The sequence below is a fragment of the Nothobranchius furzeri genome, chromosome 4 (genome assembly GCF_043380555.1).
Source record: "Nothobranchius furzeri strain GRZ-AD chromosome 4, NfurGRZ-RIMD1, whole genome shotgun sequence".
NCBI lineage: Eukaryota > Metazoa > Chordata > Actinopteri > Cyprinodontiformes > Nothobranchiidae > Nothobranchius > Nothobranchius furzeri.
In genome coordinates, this window is record NC_091744.1 from 11547015 (window position 1) to 11568473 (window position 21459).

General features: G+C 40.0%; 1 protein-coding gene across 6 annotated transcripts in view; it reads left to right on the forward strand.

Annotated features, from left to right (window-relative positions):
• inpp4b (inositol polyphosphate-4-phosphatase type II B) overlaps nt 1–21459 on the forward strand; it is a 290844-nt gene that overhangs the window by 172189 nt on the left and 97196 nt on the right. For all 6 annotated transcript variants that reach the window (XM_015965572.3, XM_015965579.3, XM_015965584.3 and 3 more), the window contains 3 exons: nt 458–527; nt 5026–5173; nt 18132–18262. In XM_015965572.3, coding sequence (XP_015821058.1) covers nt 458–527; nt 5026–5173; nt 18132–18262 — 349 coding nt within the window. The remainder of the gene's footprint in view (nt 1–457; nt 528–5025; nt 5174–18131; nt 18263–21459) is intronic.

Here is a 21459-nt window from a genome sequence, read left to right on the forward strand (position 1 = left end):
TTTTCATTTGCTAATTAGAGAAGTCTAAATAGCATTGTCTAGTTGACTTGTGAGCCTTTTTGGTAGTTACTAGCCCAATAAGGAGGGAAAATTTGTGTACAGTACATAATATAGATACAGATTAATAATGTACTTGTTTTAACCAGTGGTCAACAAATACATTAAAAAACAGACTAGCTGGACTTTTATGCCACTAATACAGTCCTTTTGACTACTTCAGCTAGTCGGACAAAAGTCTCACTAGTCAGCAAAATGGTGTTTTTGTCAGTGATTTTATGTAAATACTATCTTCATATTTACTTTGTGGAAATAATGCTTCATCCCTTGTTACCACACAGGAAATGACTGAATCAGAATTACGGTTAGATGTTAATTTAAAGCTGCAGTCGGACAGCTAGATGGATTTGATTTGATACGAGAGCCAACTCGGTCATGTCTGTTGCTTTTGTTCTTTCAGTGCCCCTTGGTTTGCGAGTCTGGGCATCACTCCTGCATCGACAGAGAAGACAGCCCACAAACGGGTCCAGGTAGGACTCACTGTTCCATCATTCATTACAGAAACTTGATCCCTTTATATTCTATTTAAATTAAGAGGCGATTGCTTTATTTTGTCTGAGCAGACATTCATCCTGTGACGGTATTGGACAGAAAGCTTAAAATACTATGATTTGATTCTGGACTCAGTGTAATTTTATTATTTGACACCCTAAAATGTTATTTTACAAAACTCCATTCCTATTCTTGACCTACTGACCACATTTAAAAATGCACAGAGGTTTTGATGCTTTGTGCAAGCAGGAAAAGACAATGAGGTTAACCAGTTTGGTTCTTTCTAAACGACCTAGGAGGTTAAAACAAGCAGCAGATTAATTTTGTAGAGAGTGAGATCCATCGCTGATAAAGGAGAGAAAAATCAAATGCATTTATTTAAAAAGGAGAGATTTAAAAAGGTCACCACTCCTGTTGTGGTAAAGTTCTTGTTCAGAGGAGAAACTGGTGAACAGCCTTTCTCCCACATCCCATGTATCTATTCTCTTTTTTATGCAGATTTCAGCCTTTCTCCCTGAGCTCCCCAGCAGCCCCACGCCTGTTGTTATTGTGTCATTGTCACTTACAGTTTCTGCTGTGATTAACTAGTGAGCGCCGGCACTTTTTGCAGGTGCACATCTGCAGCCTGTCAAAAACAATCCCCTCCTTGCAGATACCACCAGATTGAGTAATTACCTTTCGAAATGAGCACACAGAGAAAAGCAAGGAAACAGGCCCACATACATCTCAGCTCAGGAAGTTATTTTCTTAAAAGGTGTCTTGAAGGGAATCTCAGGCGTCTGATTGGTGGTCAGATTAGTGCGGCTGCAGCAGCAAAAGGGGGAGTTCAGGGGTTAATCCGCTTCTCAGATGACACTGGAAGTCAGCAGCAATCGCTCTTATGATTAAAATTCTCCCTTCTCTCTCCACATCTCTCCGCCACCCTTATTTTTTTTTAGATATCCTGTTCATTTACTTTAAATCTCCCCACCCCATGCCAACAATAAATCTCATTTAAATACAATTATGTGCCTTTTCAGGGGTCATTCCAGGGCTAGTCTGAACCATAATCCTCACTGATTTCAACACCATCTTCTTTTGCTGCATTCAAAACTAATATGCTGTTTTTATAGTCTGTTTGTTGTACAATTAGGAGATGATCAGTTGTGCATGTGGCTTTTAAATTCACTCTAAATGTGGCATGACAAATTGAAAAATAAATTGAACCAATAAGCTTTTGATAAATATGCAGCAGGATGCACATACGAGTGATGCTGCTTTGATGGATGCAAACATGTGCTGGTTTTAAAAATGAGAAGTTTTGTTTGGCTCTTCTGCAATTTTAGATGCTGGAAATGTATTTATTGATTTTTTTGTTTCATTTTTTGTTATTATTTAGTTGTGTTTTGTTCTCAGTCTGGTGGAGCTGTGGTAATTCATGGTTCTTACTACTGTGATTATAAGGACTTCTGTAGCTCCTGCATCGGAAAAGGTGCCATTTCAGGTCAATAGAGCTCCGGACCCCACGTGACTCTCAGTTAGTAGACGCCATATTGGCAGGAAAAAGAGGTAAACAAACACGGATCGTAAACATGAACATGAACGGGATTGGCTTGGATTTTACTTCGTCGGAGTTTACTTCACACTTTAAAACCGAAGAAATCGTTTTATATAGTCAGAAATTAAATAGACTAAACGTCTCCAACCCTTACCGTGCCCCTGGGATACTTTTTAAAAACGCCAGAAGCTGTCGGAGCGGACTTCTTACCGGACCTGGCCGGGGAACCCCTTGGGATTCCCCCGGAGGAGCTGGCTCAGGTGGCTGGGGAGAGGGAAGTCTGGGCCTCTCGACTTCGGCTGCTGCCCCCGTAACCCGACTCCGGATAAGCGGATGAAAATGGATGGGTGGACAAATAACAGCTTTACACGTAAGTAGTTTAAATAGAGTGCTGTGCTGTTTGAATGTATACACTGAACACCAAGAGAAATCACTAGTTTGATATTTTTTCCGTGAAAAAAATAAATATGTCAGGCAGGAGCGTCTCAGGATCTGTCTGAGATCTGACTCGGTGAGACAGATAATAGCAATCCAAAGTGCTTTTTATGTGTGATCTGACAATTGATCAACCATTGCTTAAAAATTAAACACAGCTTAGCCGGTTAATTGCTGTGATCATAAAACACGTAAACGGCAGCACGCAGAACTCACGAGGCAACGTTTTACGTGATGTTTACTTGTTGCTATGAGTAATAAGACAGAAAAAGCCACGCCAAAATAAGTTTAGGAAGCCCACTAAGAATCGTAATAAAAGCATTTAAAATAAATACCATACACAGTTGAGGAAACGTTGTTTAAGTACCTGATATGAAGCGGTCGCTGCATAAACGAAAACCTTTACTCTCGGGGTCCCACAGTTTCATTTTAGCCCGGTCACTAGTGCGTTTTATTACAATGATCCAACGTTTGCGGCGCTCCGGCTCTTGGGGAATCCTGTAGACGGCTCATTCCTTATGTCGTCCACGTCTGTTCTGGCATCCTGGGGCACAACAGGAATCTACCATATTTCCTGTCTGATTGAGTTTTCTGACATTAACTAATAGTCCCGCTGCCAGCTTCTACCTGCCAATATGGCGCCGTTTCGATTTGAACTGTTTCATGCCGGGAGAAGTGACGTCAACTCCCGGAGCTCTATAAGGATGTTGAGTGGTGTAACTGGATATGACTGGTGGACTGATGCACTGATTGGCTGCACAAACTGAATGCTTTTGCAGCACCCAGATGTGTAATGGTATGCCTATCCATGCCAGTTTGGTTCGTACCTTGGTTTTAATGTCACGGTTCGGTTCTTTTTCACTGCAACGAGGGAAGACACTGAAAAGTAAAAGTTTTCTTTTGTGTAAATGGATGCAACTGTAGTGAAATTTCAAATGTAACTTTGCTTGCGGTAAATTCTCCTGCAAAATACTCTCAGACAATACAAACATGTATAAAACTAAGTAAAAAATAAACTGTTTAAAGACAAAGTTCACTGAGAAACCAAAATAAATGAGGAAATGCTCGAAATAAAATAGAGTAGGATAGTCTTTATTAATCCCACGCTGGGGAAGTTCACTTGCTACAGCAGCACATACACTTAGTGAAAAGGGAGATGAAAAATAATAACATTACAGGTAAATACACAAAGGCAGAAAGCTATTGTTGTAACCTTCAACCAAGAAAAACAACAAATAAAAAGGAAACTTGGGATTCCAGAAGTGTGCAGCATCAGGGACACAGACATACTAACGTACACCTGGTGTTGCACAAGTATTGAACTCATAATATTGCATTGATGTTATTGTGTGTAATGCCAGTACCAGTTCAACTGAAAAGTTACACTGCAGAGGGGATGAATGACCTATGGTAGCATTATGTTTTACATCTGCACAGACTGTGCAGATACATTTTCTAAGTGTGGAACAGCTAAGGCTACAATGGAGCTTGGCTAGACCGACCTGCAGAAACAAATCTTTTTGCTACCGTTTGTCTATACATTTATTGTCTGTCCCAGGGAAACTTTTACATGAACTGACCAAGTTATGGATGAAACCTGAGATTTCTTTCCGCACCCTTTGAAGAAGAACCACCCCACTCCCTGAGTTCCAGCCACTTTAACGTGCACGCACATATTAGACGGCAACACCAAGATTAATAGTACAGATGCTCTGAGAGACACACAGCGTTGGAGAGATGGCATCAAATTGCAGGAAGATGAGGTGTTGCGGGCGTAGGTTTCTACATTGTCAGTCAGAAAGGAAGCGTAGGTCTGCTTTTTTAAATTAAAGCAAAAACATTGTCCTGCCACACATGTTTGACCATTGTGCACAAAACTGTCAGCTTTTCACTTCGGGTGATTCGGCTCCATCTTATTGAGCAGCATTTTTTTCTGGCTGCAGCACTGCAAAAGGCAGGAAGTGGTAAACTGTGTTCAGGGCTCACAGTTCTCCTGCCCTCTGCTGCAAACATGCAGATAAGAGCATTAGGACTGTTTTTCATTTTCAGCCCCTCGATTGCTGCTATTAGATTCTTTCAGTAAAAGTCAAGAAAATGCTGCTGAATTTGAAATGGTTCTTAGTGAAGTTAGCAGCCAAAACTTCCCAATAATTCTAATATTTTATAATAATAAGTGGCTTAAATGGATTTTTTGAGCAGTGTGGAGTTTGTGTCATTTTATTTGCATTCACTCCTAATGTGCTGACTTCCAACAGGAGGAAGTTAGAAGGACTTCAGAGATGAGAAATGTCTTATCTATGGCAGACACAGTTATTGATTATGGAGTTTAATTTGTGCTTCATACTGTCAGTGACTTTTAAAGCCCTCCTGCTCTGCTGCATCCTTGAAGGGGGCTGCTGACTCGAGATTCTGGTTCAACTTTTCCAAATCTTGAGACTTAATTGATTTGGTGAGAACTTGCTGTATTTTGTGGTACTTCACCGTACCTCTCTTCCTGCTCACAGTGTTCAAGAACCCAACATGCAAGGTGTACCGATTCCAAACGATGGACAGCAAGTGGATGTTTGTGCGGGAACAAATGGAGGAGTGCACGTTGTCGTTCAGCATCCCCAAACAGCTACTGTTGCTTTACATTCAGGAGGACAAGAGCAGGTAAGCTGAGCTGAAATCCCGAAATTTACCAAAAAGCATGTAAAACAAAGCTACTAGTGGAAACTAAGAACAATCGATGGAAGATGAGATGTAAAGAGGCTTTCCTTTACACTGATAAGTTATTGATTATGAATTTACAGACATACAAAAGCTACAAAGTAAATAAGGAACACATATTATTTAAAGAGCAAGTCAAACCCCAAATCGCTTTTTTTTTGCTGATAAACTATATAAAGGAGTGTCTAATCATGCTAAAGACACGTGTAGTCAATAATTTCGTACTTCAGTGCATCTTGGTTAAAAATCAAATATTCTGCCTAAAACTGTCAGTGTTGCGCCGTTGTCAGGGAAAAAGTCTGCACTGTATTTGAATTTAAACCTGCCACCGCTATTGGCTAAGAGGTATGCTATGATGTCATCTGGTATATTATGATGTCATAATCCCATTGTGAGCCTGTCTGTGTGTGTATTTGTTAGTGGCTCCGCTCTCTCGGTCTGCCAAGCAACAGCATTTGTTGCATTTTTCAAACATGAAGTGGGAGTGGAGTAAGTTTATAGTAGGGGGTGACTTGCTCTTTAAAAACATTTTTATGTGTTTTTAATGCACAAAGTATTAGTGAATGTCAGTTAGCATTGATTGTTTGATTTTCTAAGTTTTCTTGACAAAAGACACACTCGGAAACTTCTTTTGACAAAACTAAACGAAAGAGCATAACTGAAACTCAATTATCTGAGAGATGATGAGGCAGAGGGTTGTCACCAGCTGCATTTAGCATCTGTCTGGAACCCTTAAAACTAGAAGCTTCAGGTCATAACAACATCAGTAATAAAATGCATTTCTCATAGCAGTGACACATTTGGAGCATATTTGATGCATATTTCAGATATTTGTTTGAACAAAATATTGCCCTAAAAAGTAATGAGCATCACTCCTTTTTGCTGTTAAAAAAAACTCCAGATGTCCAACTTCATCAATAAAAAAGGCAAAAGGTCGAGTGGGCTGCGCCTTCTGCTATCACAGCAGCAGGTACAACAGAAGCATTGCCTCCTAAAGTGTTCACAACAGCTTCAGACAAGCCGTTGAAGACAGCTTTCACAACAGGACTGAAAATTTTTAGAAGCAAAATCTTGAATCCAGAAACTGGCCAGTGCCTAGTGCATGGGGCATTTCATAAATCACTCTGTCTGCCGTTTTCTTGCCTTAAAGGTTTAATTGAAGCTGTTAGCTTTTTTTGTAGAAATGCATTGATCAGAGTTTACTTTTAAAAGTACTGACCTGCAGTTTTGTTACATTTACATGATTAATTTAGAATGAAAGTCCTCCGATACAAGATGAAATCAGACTTTGTGAAGCTGAATGCACCTAAATAAAATTTGTATTTAACAACATTTGTTTGAACACAGAATAGCATTCACATGGGTGGACTGGGACAATAATTCATGCTGGAATTAGAATCCATCCCAGGCCACCACCACCCCGTTAACGTAAAACACCAGGAGTGATTCGGGCTGGGCGTCGACTGGGCACTCACACAGCATCAAATAAATAAGTGTGTTCTGCTGCAATTAACTGTATGTGTGGTGCATCAATAGAGATTCTATTTAATTCTGTTGAAAGTATGGATTACAATCGGTCACTTTAACCCGGGTTTCACACTGGAAGCATCAAGCGGTGCAGAACAGCAGCGGAACGTTTTACCCACGAGTTTTAATGCAGTGCAGTACCCACCAGGAGAGTCTTGGCCGTGGAGCGGCTTCCTCGCGAGATCACAAGATCCCTTCAGACTTCAAAGGTTACGGTTTGCTTATGCAATCTGCTAATAAACCAAAAAGGGTTGATGTTGCTGTTTGATATCATATATGATGTTGTTCCTCTCCACTGCCAAAATTAATGCCGTGAAAAACACCCCGCTGCACTTCTGGGTCACACAAAAGCAGAAATGCAGAAAAAGTTAGAACATAAAAAAAAATCCTAAACTTCCAATAAAAATACTGAATGTTTTTTTATTTATTTATTAATAATAATAATACCTGCAGGATGCTGTGGGTCTAATTAGGATTTAATGACAGCTGCCTAGCTGTTGTATCTCCTTGACTAACCAGCTGCCTAATAAATATTGCCAATAACCTGTCCTTTGGGGACATTTTGACTTTCATTATCTCCTTATGTCCATTCCGTGTCTGGGGAGGATCAGATATGGCTAACAAGTGTGAGCTTCAGCGGGTCAGATTCCCTAACGAACCACGCGGCAAATTGTTTTTTCAAAAACTAGGAACGACCAGATCTCACAGACGTCAATCACTGAGTGGGCCTTTTGGCGGCCAGGCCACCGGGAAATGTTGGCCAGCAGTTCGCTGCTGACCATTTAAGGTGGAAAATGTGATCAGGGAGATTCCGCTCTTCCAACTTCATACTAGGCAGGGCCGTGCAGAGACCTTTGACGGGGCGGGGGCTCAAAGTAAAAAAAATAAAGGGGGCACTTATAGAGCAATCCAACAAGTTAGAAAATTCAGATAATGAGACCCTTGGGTTCAAACAACATAATAAAAATGTATCAATTAGTGTCATTAGTGTTAATGTTAGTTCTTAAATAATAGTTTTAGTTTTAAAGCTGACTTATATCTAGAGATGTTACAATCACATTTCTGCCCCTGATCCGAGTCCAAGTTGTTTGATTTTTGATTATCTTCCAATACTGAGTCCTGTTCTGATAGCAGGTGGTGATGCAACGCATTATAAAAGAAGAAAGAAGTCGTCCTTCTGTCTGTATTTGTCATTTTGTTGTTTTAGCCTGAAAAGGTCACTCATTCAGGAAGTACATTTAACAGAAATTAAGATATTTTTTTGCTATTGCACAGGTGTACAACCACATTTGAAAAGGAGGGTGAGATGGCGCTCACGCGGGTGCACGCTGCGAGCTGCTCGTCCTCTTTAGTCACCTAAAAACACACCTCCTCCGCTTGGCGTTTCCAGAACATGTTTGATTTTGGCCCTCTTTTATGTTGAATTTATTTCACAGTTTTCATTGGTTCACTCAATCCATTGTTTTACACATTTGTCCTGTACCAGAATGTTTCATCTATTTTGTAATTTGTATTTTGTAATTTGAATTGCTTTTATTGTTGATTTATTCAATATATTTACCTACAACTGAACCATGTTCAGCGCTTTGGGCTTCCTGACAGGGTTGTGGAAGGCGTTCTATAAATAAAGCTTTGATTGATTGATTGATTGATTGATTGATTGATTGATTGATTGATTGATTGATTGATTGATTGATTGATTAATTGATTGATTGATTGATTGGTTGGTTGGTTGGTTGGTTGGTTGATTAATTGACATATATTTTGCGCCTACTAAAGACAGCTTTAGTAAGAGGTAGTAAAATAAATGTAAAATAAATGCAACCACAGAGACTTATCCAGTGTGATCTACAGCTATGTTAGCTGAGATCTTTTTCCTGCCAGTAGAAAATTCTTGATCCCATTCCATGATCTCACTGGACTTACCACTAAACATGAGAGCTCTGCTACCAACCTAACAACAACACCATTTACACAAAGGCACCATCATCACATACGTGGCAGGAGTCTCAGAGAAACTTAGAAGAATCTTCTCCAAACACAACATCCTGGTAAACTTTAAACCCAACAACACCCTCAGACAGAACCTGGTCCACCCAGAAGACAAAACACCCAAACAGAAGCTCAGTGGGGTCGTTTATGCATTCCAGTGTAGGAGCACTGTCCAGATGTTTACATTAGAGAAACTAAACAACAATTACACAAGAACATAACACAACACAGGAGAGCCACCTCTTCAGGTCAACACTCTGCAGTCCACCTTCACCTGAAGGACAAGGGACACACCTTTGAAGATGACAAAGTAGAAGAAGAAGAAAATATTTCTATAGCGCCTCTCAAGATAAAAAATCACAAGGCGCTTCACAAAAACAAAAAAAAATGTAAAAATATAAAAAACCATTTAGAAAATGTTTTCAAATATATTTAAATTGAGCAAAAATAGGCAATTGGGATTTAAAAGAAAAAATGTTAAGAAAGAGAGAGAGTGAATAGGAAAAAGGGAAATCAGTGGATCCTGAGGAAGGTGGAATGGGTGGGGAGAGCAGAATAAAGAGAGAGAGGTGAAGAAGGTCATACAAAAGCCAGCTTGAACAGGTGAGTCCTTAGCTGCTTTTTGAAGGAGACCACTGAGTCCACTGATCTCAGGCTCAGGGGGAGAGTTCCAGAATCTGGGGGCCACAGCAGCAACTGATCTGTCATCTTTGGTCTTTAGCCTGGTGTTGCACAACCAGTAGGCTTTGATCACTGGACCCCAGGGACCTGCTGGGGGTGTAGGGACTAAGAAGATCACCAATGTAAGATGGTGCTTGTCCATGTAAGGCGCTATAGACCAGAACCAGGATCTTGAAATGAACCATGAAGTTGACTGGCAGCCAGTGAAGCTGGAGGAGAAGCGGGGTGATGTGGGTGTGTTTGGAGGCCTTGGTCAGAAGCCGAGCACAGGCATTCTGAACCACCTGCAGACGGTTCAGGGAGGTTCTGCTCAGACACGTGAAAAGCGAGGTGCTGTAGTCTAAGCGTGAGGAGATGAAGGAGTACACTAGTGTACAAAGTACACATTCTGGACAGAGATGATAGATGGGGAGAGGAGTAAAAGAAGCTATCTATGTCAAACGTGGAAAACCCCACTTTAAATAGGGGAGGGGCTTAGGTTTCACCTTTCCAGTACCAATAATGCAGCTTTGAATCTCATTCAGTTTCAGTCTAGGTCACACCTTCCTGCATCTAATCAACACAACGACTCCCTCTCAATAGAGACTAATGACTCATCAGGAGATAGAGAGGCGGGGTACTCAGAGTAGTTTCTGCTCTTTAAATAACAACAGACAGCTACAGCTTATTAGCTTGACTCTCCGACATTCCAGTTAGAACTGACAAAGCTCCTCAGATGAGAAGTGAAATGTTTTAAAGAAACCAAATAAGTCCAGTTGCCTTCATTTGAACCCTTTGGAGTAATAGTCAGTAATAAAAAATACATAATAAAGTCATAAAACGCATATAATTATGCTCACATTCACTTTTACCATCTCTTTGTGGGAGGCGGAAAATGTATCACGGTTAACCCTCATTCACTGCCATTGACGACTAAAGTCGTCATTTGCATTTTTTTACTGTTTGAGCATCGGAACGAGCCCCCGCGCTGAGAGAACAAACACCTCAGCCCTGAAGCCGATCTTCATCCGTATACGTCACAGATCACATGATCAGGAAGCAACACATCCATGTGTTAGGAGATCGTTTTGGGCCGTTACTGTAAAAAAAATGAGGCGCGAACCGGAAAAGCGTCTGCCGATCACAATTCGACAACGGATTATGAAAGAATGGATAATGCTCAAAACACGCAGCTTCTTCCTGATGTAAGAAGTGAGTCTCCTCTTTGTTTTGGTTGTTTTGGCACCGACATCATGCTAGCGCACAACGTTCTGTGACTCTTAAAAAAACAGTAAAAAAGGTGAGAAACGCTGGCAGCGAAGGCTGTTAGCGATCAGGAAACGGCTGGCAGTGAATGAGTTAATACCATAAATATAACAGGTATTTTTTGTTTTGTTTTACGGCTTTAAAATTGCAATAAAAGTGCAAAATGTTTGTAACTCTGCTCCTTTTTCCAGAAAAACCTCAGCTTTCAGCGATTTTTGGAGTAACATGAATTACATCATGTAATACCTCGTTGGAAAGCTCGTTTTATGTACTGTTATAAACCATTTGAATTATTTTTATTCGATTAGTAATTCAGAAGTTATGACCCGGAGAATCTAGAGTGAGAAATATTAACATCTGTAATTCTTTGTTGTGTGTTTCTTCAGCACTTCAGGAGAAGTCTCTCTCATGTCTCGTTTTCGGTCCCAGACATGCAGCTACCTGACTCTGCTCCACACACACTAACCACGGACTCAAACGCACGTAAACAAAAGCTCTGATATTAAAATCCATCCAGCTGACGTGAAGCAGGCAGAAAAAAAACTTAGATGAACGCAGACTCCTGCCCGCATGCAAAACACCGGTCTGTCGTCTCCATGGCTACAAGGTAGAGCGACAGCAGGGACAACCAATCACACGTTAGTATGATGCGGCAGAGCCAATCAGTGAGCTTGTAGGCGGGTCTAAGGGAAAATAGCCTTCAGCTTGAGGTGGCTGCCTCTGCATGGCCCTAGTGCCTGATAGGTATCACAGCATAACAGTTTTGTACGGTAAAATCTGACGAACAACTGGAAAAAGGGCACTTTGGACAAAAGGGGCAGGTTCTCAAGCACCCCCCCCCCCCCCCCCCCCCCGCATGTGCCTGATACTAGGAAGTCCTTTGAGCAAGCTCTTGCGCTGTAGACTCCCCAGCCTTGTGGATATTTATTGACTGAAACAGTTTGTGTTCCTAAATACTAGATGGGTTAAATGCAGAGGTCAAATTCCTGCCAGCAGGTAGAGTGCATGCCGTCAAATGAAGGATTTGAGAGTGTGACTTCAGTAAAGTGAAAGCTGAGCATGAACGATGCTACACTAACAACAGGATATGTTTCACGAGTCTCCAAGTGCATCAAAGATCCCCTTCCCTCAGGCCTCAGCAGTGTTTGTCGAGACGGATTATTTTGCAACTGGCTTGTTGTCCCTGGCAACCCTTTAACCACACAACCCACAAAGGATCACACTCATACACATACCGCTCCACATGAATCCTTTATGTTCTAATACAAAGTGTAGGCACCGGAAAAAGCAACGACCGGGTTGTTGTGATTGGGATTCATCGAGCTCGTTCAAAGAGTCACACTCAAGGACACGTGCACATGCTGAAACACGACTCACACACTAGCAGCATTATCGAGCAACTCGCTGGACAAGCTGCGTCATCAGTTTTCTTGTCAAACTGATGGAATCCATCCTCATCTTTAGCCCTGCTGTATGTTTCAACAGAGTGAAGATGTGGTGTGAAACTATAAAATTGAACCTGCTCACAAACACACATCATCCTCCAACTCTACATTTATCATTAGCCTTGTGTATGATGTGTTGAGGTTTGTTGTTCATGCACTTTTCCTATAATCCTCTTTAAAATGTGCTTTCTTTCCATGTAGCCTTCATTCTGTCAGCCGAGTTCACGTCGATGCTAGCTCAGGGTTTTTAATGATTCAGTTAGTGCTGCAAAGCTCTGAGTGCAGCTTTAGATGGTGGGTGGCAGAGTTGCTTTACCTCTCTGAGATAATCTCAGATTCCTCCTCTCTGTTTGGCTTTGATGCCTAAACTCTTGCCTTAATCTAAGTGAGTAAGCAGAGAGACAGCTGATTTCTCTTTGTCCCTCTGGTGGTGATGGTTTACTCGAGCGCGCACACGCACGTGTGCGTGTGTGTGTGTGTGTGTGTGTGTGTGTGTGTGTGTGTGTGTGTGTGTGTGTGTGTGTTCAGTAAATAAAACCCTGCTCATTAACAGTTGCCAAGTTTGTTATTAATGTGTGAACAAAGAGTGTTCTCCCTCTTGTTAATTAACCATCACTGCTTTTATATGTGTGACAGTTTATTTTATTTATTTATTTATTTATTTATTTTTGTTTTTCCCCCAAAGCTTTAAAGACATTTTGTGATATCTAAAACAAATCTGAACCTGGTCATTTATAAACATTAGAAAAAGGAACTACTTTACTTTTTATATCTTAAATTGTTAATCCAGGTCTTTCAAAGCAGGTTTCTTCTTTTTGACTAAGGAATATTGTACCTGTTATTGGTGGCCCTTTGAACAGCAAGTCACATCACCTTTGTTTTGCTGATGAATTGTGTAAATGAGTGTCTAATAGTGTTGAAGACATCATCATTAAAGCATAAACAAGCTAATTACTAGCCATGATAGAGCAAAGACTGGAGTGGATAACTGCAGTCTTGCAACACAAAATAATAGAAAAGACTGGTATTTTTTATTTTATTTATTTATTTGTTTATTTATTTATTTGTTTATTTTTTTATTTTGTCTTAACTGTCCAGCAACAGCGTGGTTTACTCGAGTCAATTCAAACCCGGAGCGTGTCAGACGCATTGTGACTCAGCCGCGGTCCGTGTAGTCAGATGCTTAAAAGCACATCAATGCTCCCTTCAAAAGATGCAGGGAGCAAATGAGCTGTTCGATTGCCGGTAAAGACATTATGTAGTTAAGGAATAGTAACTCTGCAATAGTCTTTTATTTTAAAAAATGTACCATATGCTTTACACTGATACCATGTGTGGTTTCCTGTCTAGCCGTATGTTAACTGCGGGGCTTGACGTGTCCCAGAAGAACCCAGTCCTACCTTTAGCAGCGCGGTGCAACGACTCTGGTACACGCCTGAAACGTTCCACACCACGGCCAGTGTGAATGAAACTGTAGAGTGTAATGGTTTCTATTTTACACAAAGACATGCTGCTGCCGTAACGCGCTGCAGACGCTCCCGGTGTGGATTGGGGGTTAAGGTGATAGTTTTTTCTTATGGAGTGTGTTTTGTCTGTTAAAGAGAGCTTTTTGAATGACCTCATTTTGGAGATTAGTTGTCTGATTAGATTAATACGCTAACAGCTAGGCTGAGCAGGGATTAATGTAACAAATCTAATTAAAAATTGTAATTTTTATTACTACATGGAGATTCATGCAAAAAATATTTAACAAATTTTTATATCATAATGTAATAGATGTTAAATTCTTTGAATATAACAGTTGCAACTTTGAAGGAATTTCATTTATATTTAAATAACATTTTACTGCAAAATGTATCCCATTTAAAAATGCTGTGTTCAAAACCAATGGAAACAAATTTAGACATTTTATTAATAAGAAATATTTTAGATCTGACAGAAATCCACTTTGGAACAGTCGCAGCTAGCGTAGCCGTTAGCACATCAATCTGATCAGATCTGACTTGTTTCTCCAAACTGAGGTTATTCAAAGAACAGGTCAGATACATTCTTCCTACAAAATCCCACTTTAAAGTATCTGAACCATTAATCTCTAATCCTAGTCTCATTGCTTTACGCCCCTAATTATGTGAGCTGGTAAATCTACATATATTTACCCAGTGATCCTCCACGTCAGACTTAAAATAACCAGTCTCTAAAGCAGTGGTTCCCAACCTTTTTCCCAAGGGACCCAGTTTTTTACCAGTAAAATTTTTGACGACCCCCTCCCATTCTCTCTTCCAGTACAAACAGTATTAAGAAATGATAAAATTGTTCAAGCACATTTTAATATGCTTTGATTCAATAGATAACAGTTATAGTAGGCTCCAGTACAGAACAAAGTCATTAACAAAACCAAACAGAGCATAATGTGCTTGACAGTTTGTATTACTTTTCTGAACACATTGTGTCTTGTAAACACTGATAAATCAATCATTCCTTTCAATAAACGTTTGACACATAAAAATGCACTGCGCAACATGTACTTAAATGTGTATATTACTGTTTATACTAGATTATTTACCGTAAACACTGTGATTAATCAACCAGTCCTATCTTTAATGAACTTTTGACACTTGAAAATAAAACAGTGAGCTGAGCAAAATGTTGTTAAAAGTGTGTTACTTTTTCTGTACTAATCATTTCCTGTCTTAATATCAGTAAACTTTTCACTCGTGAAAAACACAATGTGAGCATAATGTAGGCTATAAACAAGTAATAAATGAAGTTTTAACCCCTTAAAGTGGAGAGGTCCTGGCGACCCACTGAGAGGCTTTGGCGCCCCCTTGTGGGGTCGGGACCCCCAGATTAGGAAGGACTGCTCTAAAGGGCAGTGGAGTCAAATTTAGTCCAAGAAGATGTATTATGACTGCAGGCATTAGTTTAGGACCATCCTAACTCACTCGGGTCGTGCATCGTGCTATTCAAATCAGACAATGTGAGCTTATTGGCCACCTGATTGTTCCAAGTGGTCCTTTGGTATTAGGAGCTACTTCAAACCATAAGTGGACGCACTGGGAACAATATATCTGATTGAAACTGCTGGGGATTGGGGTGTAGTTGTGCAGAGACTCCACTTGCTGAGAAACAAATGTATTATCTAGCAACCGTGGTATCATCGCTCCTCAAGCTTCAGTTACCAGGAGTGATTTTAGAGGTTTATTTTGTTTCTAACGACTTGTTAGATATTTTGTCCTGCTTTTTGAGCCAAGATTTTACAGCATTCTAACTTATTAAATCTCATTTATTGCACATTTTTAAATAAAACTTGGTCTTTTCGTCCTTCTCTTTTGAATAAATTATTTAGTTATCAAAAGTGAAAAACATTCATCTGAAAAATGACCTACAATCCTATAATTACTGTGTTTAGCCTTCGTTCCTAACAGTTAGCTTTGTTATAGCTGCGTTGTTAGGAAGTTTTCTGTCTTCCATCACAACACCATCAGAATAATTTACTCATAACCACCTGCAGAGCATGTTGGTACAGTCGCTCAGCATGTGGCACTTCTCTGTTTAAAGATCGTTTCAGGCTCAACGCTTGTTAAGAGTCAGAAAAATTTAAAACTTCATGCATGGTCTGCTTTTTCTCCACAGTTTTTTTCTGTTTTTTAAAACTAATTTGCAGACTTGTTACTCGTTTCACCGTTGGTGATCTCATATTCAAATTTTTTATTTCTACTTGATGGTTATTGGTCAAAAAGTAAAAGAGAGATGTTGTGGTTTTCATTTGGACAGATTTTGATAACGTCACAAGCTATATATAACAATGAGACAGGGTTAGAACACTCTACGTACGTTATGATTTGAAATACTCGGGGATCCGGTCGCCCATTTGACCGTGACCTTTTTAACATGGTCACTTCACTCTTCCTCAGGCATATTTTTCATTCCATTCCACCAAAATACTTCAAAGTGGTCAGGAATGATTAATATACATGGAAATATTCCACTGAGCACTCCGAAGCGCTGTGATGTCAGAGCTGAACCATTATGCATAAAAATACGCATACCTGATCTTACCATTAAGTAGAATCAACAGTGCTCTCATTTAAACACATGCTGTACACATATGTGAGACATAACCTCTAAACATGGATGTTGTCATGAAAACAGTCCATGTGACTGTAATTAGTGTCCTAAATGGTATAATAAATCCCATCAAGTCTCTCATTTCTATGATGTGACTGTAATTTAGTTTTCAGTGTGTTCTGGAGGTCTGGATATCTGTCTGTTAGATGTTTGCCTTTCCTATGCAAATGAGGAGACAATAAAAGCACAGCCACAAATGCATGTACTGCCCTGCGTAGCTTCATTTATTTCCATCAATGGATGCACCAGAGGTAATTTTGGGCTTTGTTTCATAAAGAGCGGCCTCCTACAGTATATAACTGCAGAAGAACAAAATTAGCTGAAACTATTTAATGGGCAGAGAGAATAAGTAGGCTGCACAATCAGAGGTTCAGGGATGTGTTTATCAGGATGATGTGAGGTGAAGTGTGTGCTCGCCATCTTTATCACTTGCTTTGCAGAATTGTGGAGAGCTGGTGCGTATCTCTGGTGGTCACCAGGCGAGAGGTGGGGGGACACCGTGGACAGGTCGCCTGTCCATCACAGGGACACAAACAGCAGAGTCAGACAACCAGTCACACCTTGAGACAATGAAGTCTCCAATGAATTATCAACAAGAAAAAAAATGGAACAACAGCTGTTGCATTGTTTTGGTTTACTGCAGTTTATTTATGTAGCACCCAATCACAAGAGTCATCTCAAGGCACCTATTAAACCTACTTATCAGTGCAGTTCATTATTCTAGTTGGTTCAGCATTTCTAACATGAGGAAACCCAGCCGATTGCATCGAGTCACTGACTTGTTTCAGTTCAGTTGTTTGTGTCAGTGACTTTACAGCAATGCTCATACTAAGCAAGCATGTAGTGACAGTGGAGAGGAAAACACCCCTATAACAGGAAGAAACCTCCAGCAGAAACTGGATCAATATGAGCAGTCATCTGTCATGACTCACTGGGGGTTAGAGAGGACAGAGCGGACCACACACACACACACACACACACACACACACACACACACACACACACACACACACACACACACACACACACACACACACACACACACACACACACACACACATGCATCGGTGGAATTTATTGTATTTATTCTCTACTGCTCCAAAGATTGGAATCACGTTTTATCCCGTTCACAAATAAACTTGATCAAATTTACTTCAATAAAAAGATTAGCTACTATCTCCATCAGTCTCCTTACGGCTGCTAATTCAAGTCATCTATTTTCATCTGTTCTTTTATTTATGAAACCACTTAGTCCTAAGGAGAGCTGGTACCTATTTCCCGCAGGTGGGGGACATTTTAAAAGGCCATGTGATTATTTGACGATTCTTTTGGCAGCTGGGTTGCACAGCAGGATGATCTAGAGGTGGTATAATAGGACATTTGGTCAGAGTGGGAGGAAAGCATTTGATTGAAGCCAATTTCGTCTTACAACAGGATAATGACTGGCATCCAAAATGTGTCAGGAATAATAAACCTGACTAAAACTGGAATGATCTCTGGTCCTCTTGATCTGCTATTAGAGTAGCTCAGTTGTATGGTACCAAGGAGTCCATCAAACCAGACCTGTGTTAACCAAAATCATGGTAGGAAATCTCATCAGATCACCTCAGAAATGTGACAGATAAATTATAAATATTAAAAATTCTGCAAACGGTGGTTTTGGTTTTGAACCCCCACCCACCCAAATAAATTAATAGTTTTCCTCTTTTCTCTTGCCACACTACAAAAATATGCATGTTAGCTTGTTTAGAGATCCTACATTGTGTATCTGGACGTGGGCACCTCTGTGCACAGGGATAAATGGGTATAGAAAATGTATGGATGGGTGGGAACATTCATCAAAAATAGCCATAATTTCTCACAGATGTTTGTTTTGTTTGTAGGGTGCATGATCTTCAGGAGCTGGGGGAGCTCTCTCCACACTGGGACAACTTGAGGAAGGAGGTGATGACGCAATATGGAGGAGTCATCAGCTCCTATCAGGAGACTTTGGCTGAGATGGACAACATTACTGGTAAGAAAACACCCCCTCCTGTTCTTGTTTTCACTCACGCATTGCTGCAGACGTCCAAGCATACTGAAATGTTCCCCAAAGTTTTATAAACAAAATTCAGTATGTTTCCTCTCGTTTTTATAGCAATGAAACCATCATGGATTTAAAATCGATTTCCCTCTGGGATTAATAAAGTAGTTTTGAATTGAATTGAAAACGTTTTGCTGGAATTTGCAAACGACACTGCCCAATTTCTCCATCAGTATTTCTGGTTTGTGAGAATCTGAGTTCCTAGCTGGACCTGGTCTCACTTTGTGATGTGCTAAAAGAACAATAAAGTCTCAGAATGTCCCCGATGGGACCAAAGAGAGTCCAACAGACGAGGTGAAGAGGATGTCTTTGGGATGGTTTGCTTCAGTGAAGACCCGGTTTAGTCATAGATTACTGTCTGGCTTAAATCTGTGCTGGAAGTTCACATGGCACTAGGAAATATGCAAATATCTGTTAAATACAAATGAAAAATGTAAGTTCTGCAACTCGTGTATGAGCATTTAATTCATGGTTTGCTTGCAAATGATTTAAATATTAAAACAAAACCAGTCTGTTCCTTTTAATAAAGAACAAGAATGATCCCAGCCATAACAACATTATTAAAAACGTATTTATACATGTTGGTTATGTTTTTTTAAAATACTCCAAAGGAAGCAGCAGGATAATTAGAGGGGTCCTTATGGGAAACAGAGGGGAAAAGGCCCATTAGGTTGACATCAACTGCCTCTCTGCTCTACTAAACACATTCAATTATTTCAAATTAAAAGCTTATTATGAATCACAAAACCTTCTGAGCAATCACTCTGCACCTCTCACCGTCCCTCTTAGTGGTACTTTCTCACCGAGCTAATTTTAGCTCGAGCCAGACTCAGGAACGTTGTGGCTGACGGTTCATTTTACACATTCCTTCCATTGTGAGATGCTTGTCTCTGTTGCATTTTGCTTTGGCCGATTAGAAGATGGCTCAGCCTCCATGCTGTCCGCCGGAGCTCTGAGGAGGTGGTGGATAGTCGATAAAGTGGCGTTGGTTATTATAGCTCCTGACAGCTTCCCTGCACAGTCACAATACTGGTTGCCGTGCCCACCCCCTCTAATCTGGTTTGGCACCAAACTAATAGGATGACAGACGTCGCTAAACAAGCTCGGTGGGCAAACTGCAGTTGATTAATTATTGATAACTAATATGATTTGAAAAGGCTGAAAGCAGATACAGAAGGGGGCAGATAATCGTTGAAGGCTGAATGGGCGGGCAAAGACAGCAGACAGGAAGTGAAAACCTCATTAGTAGAATAAATAAATGATTCAAAAATGGAGACTGAGCTGTAAAAAAGATTTTAAAGGTCAAATAAAAGTGTCTTCTTACACCTGTCTATGTCTTTTAAATCAGTTTGAACTCAGTCTCTTCTTATGGAGGCATGTTTTTGAGTTATTGACACTTTTTCCAATTTTTATGCAAATGTCTGTTTTGAAAATAAGAAAAGGGGAAATGTGTAATATGTTTCTCTGAGATAAAATTAGCATTTCCACATATTTAATTAATGTAATTGGTTTAGCAGACTTGCTCTTGGCTCTGAGGAGTGCTGCCCTTAAATAGGATTATTTGTGCAATTATTTTAAATAGCTGCTCAAGCAACTGAAGGTCAGAAGTGAACCAGGGGGATGGTGACGTGCTGAAACAACTCTCACGTTGCTGCTTGTCTTTCATCTTTTTTTGTCGCATTTGTAATTTGTGGGGTTTTAATTTCCAGCTGGGAAAATAATGAAAATGAGAGAAGTGTGTGTTATGGAGTGATGGTGGGGAAAAGAGAAGTCCTTCAGGAGGTCAAAAATTTCATGACTTCTTTTTCATTTCATTCCATTTTAAAGATAAACAGATCTACTACATATTAAAAAAGAGTTCAGGCAACTAAAGTAGAAAATAAAAAAAGAATGAATTGTTGCTCTGCTGTAGGTAAGGTTAGGGCTAGTCTTGCTTTGGAGAAAACAGATTCAGTCTGATACGACTGATAAGCTAACAGCTAGTCAGAGCACAGCTATGACCAAAATGGATTGTTTTAGTTTTCAAATTTTCATATCAGTGTCTGCAAAGTCCAATATATAAACCTTTACGCTTCCATAAATGCTGCATTATCTTTATTAAACAAAAATTATATTTTTACAGACAAATGCAAATAGCAGCTAGCTGCAGGACCTGCAGGGTGCAAGCCAAAAAAGAATGTACTAATGTTTGTGTCTAAATAACTGTGTTACGTGAGTTTGATGATAATGTAAATGTTGAAATAGTAGAATTGGCATGCATCTCTATGGAATTAGTTGTTTTAAGATGGCAACAATCCATTTGGATGATGAGCTAACAATAGCTGGTCTAATCTCCGTTTCTCCAAACTAATGCCTTTCAAAAATATTTCATAACCTTTATACAGACATCCTCTTTATGTTTTTTATTATTGTTTATCAACTACAAATAAAAGGCCCAAACACAATTTTGTTTATGGATTTTTAGCCGCCTACATCCCTTAAAAGTGTAGAACACTCATTTAACCAATACATTTGCAGTGGTCTCTTGTAGGAATTAATGCCTTCCAAGTCGTACTCTGGGGATAAAAAGCTCCGGTCTGCCTGTTTCAGGAACTACAAATTTTCCACATCATAGTTGAGCTTCACGCGACAAGACTGGCTAACAGCAACACGACTCTACCAGACTGTTTGCTCTGCAACACTGATGTTTTATCTCCACAAATGACACAAACCTGAAGGAGTTCTGCTGTGTGGTGTAGTTGCTAATGCTAATGGTTAGATTTTACTGGTCGTGACATTCCTTGCCCTTTGCTGGACTCTAAACCAACAACAGCCCGCCCCATAACGAGTCAAAATGGGCGAGTCCATGAATGTTAAGTGACAGTGTGATGTAGATCTGTCAGGATTTTCAAATCCAAGAGTCACTGTCTATTTTCCGTAAGAAGCTAAAGCAGGAAATAGGTGTAGGAGACTATTTTCATGTTCATCCTGCATGAAAACTCAGAAGGACCATAATCAGAAATAATTTTAAAATGATTTTTCAGTTTTCTACGTCTTTTAAAGCAGAAGTCCAAAGGTTTTTTTGTTTGTTTTTTACCCAGCTGCACCATCCAGAGGCTTAAAAATGTATTGCACCATAAATTGTCCCC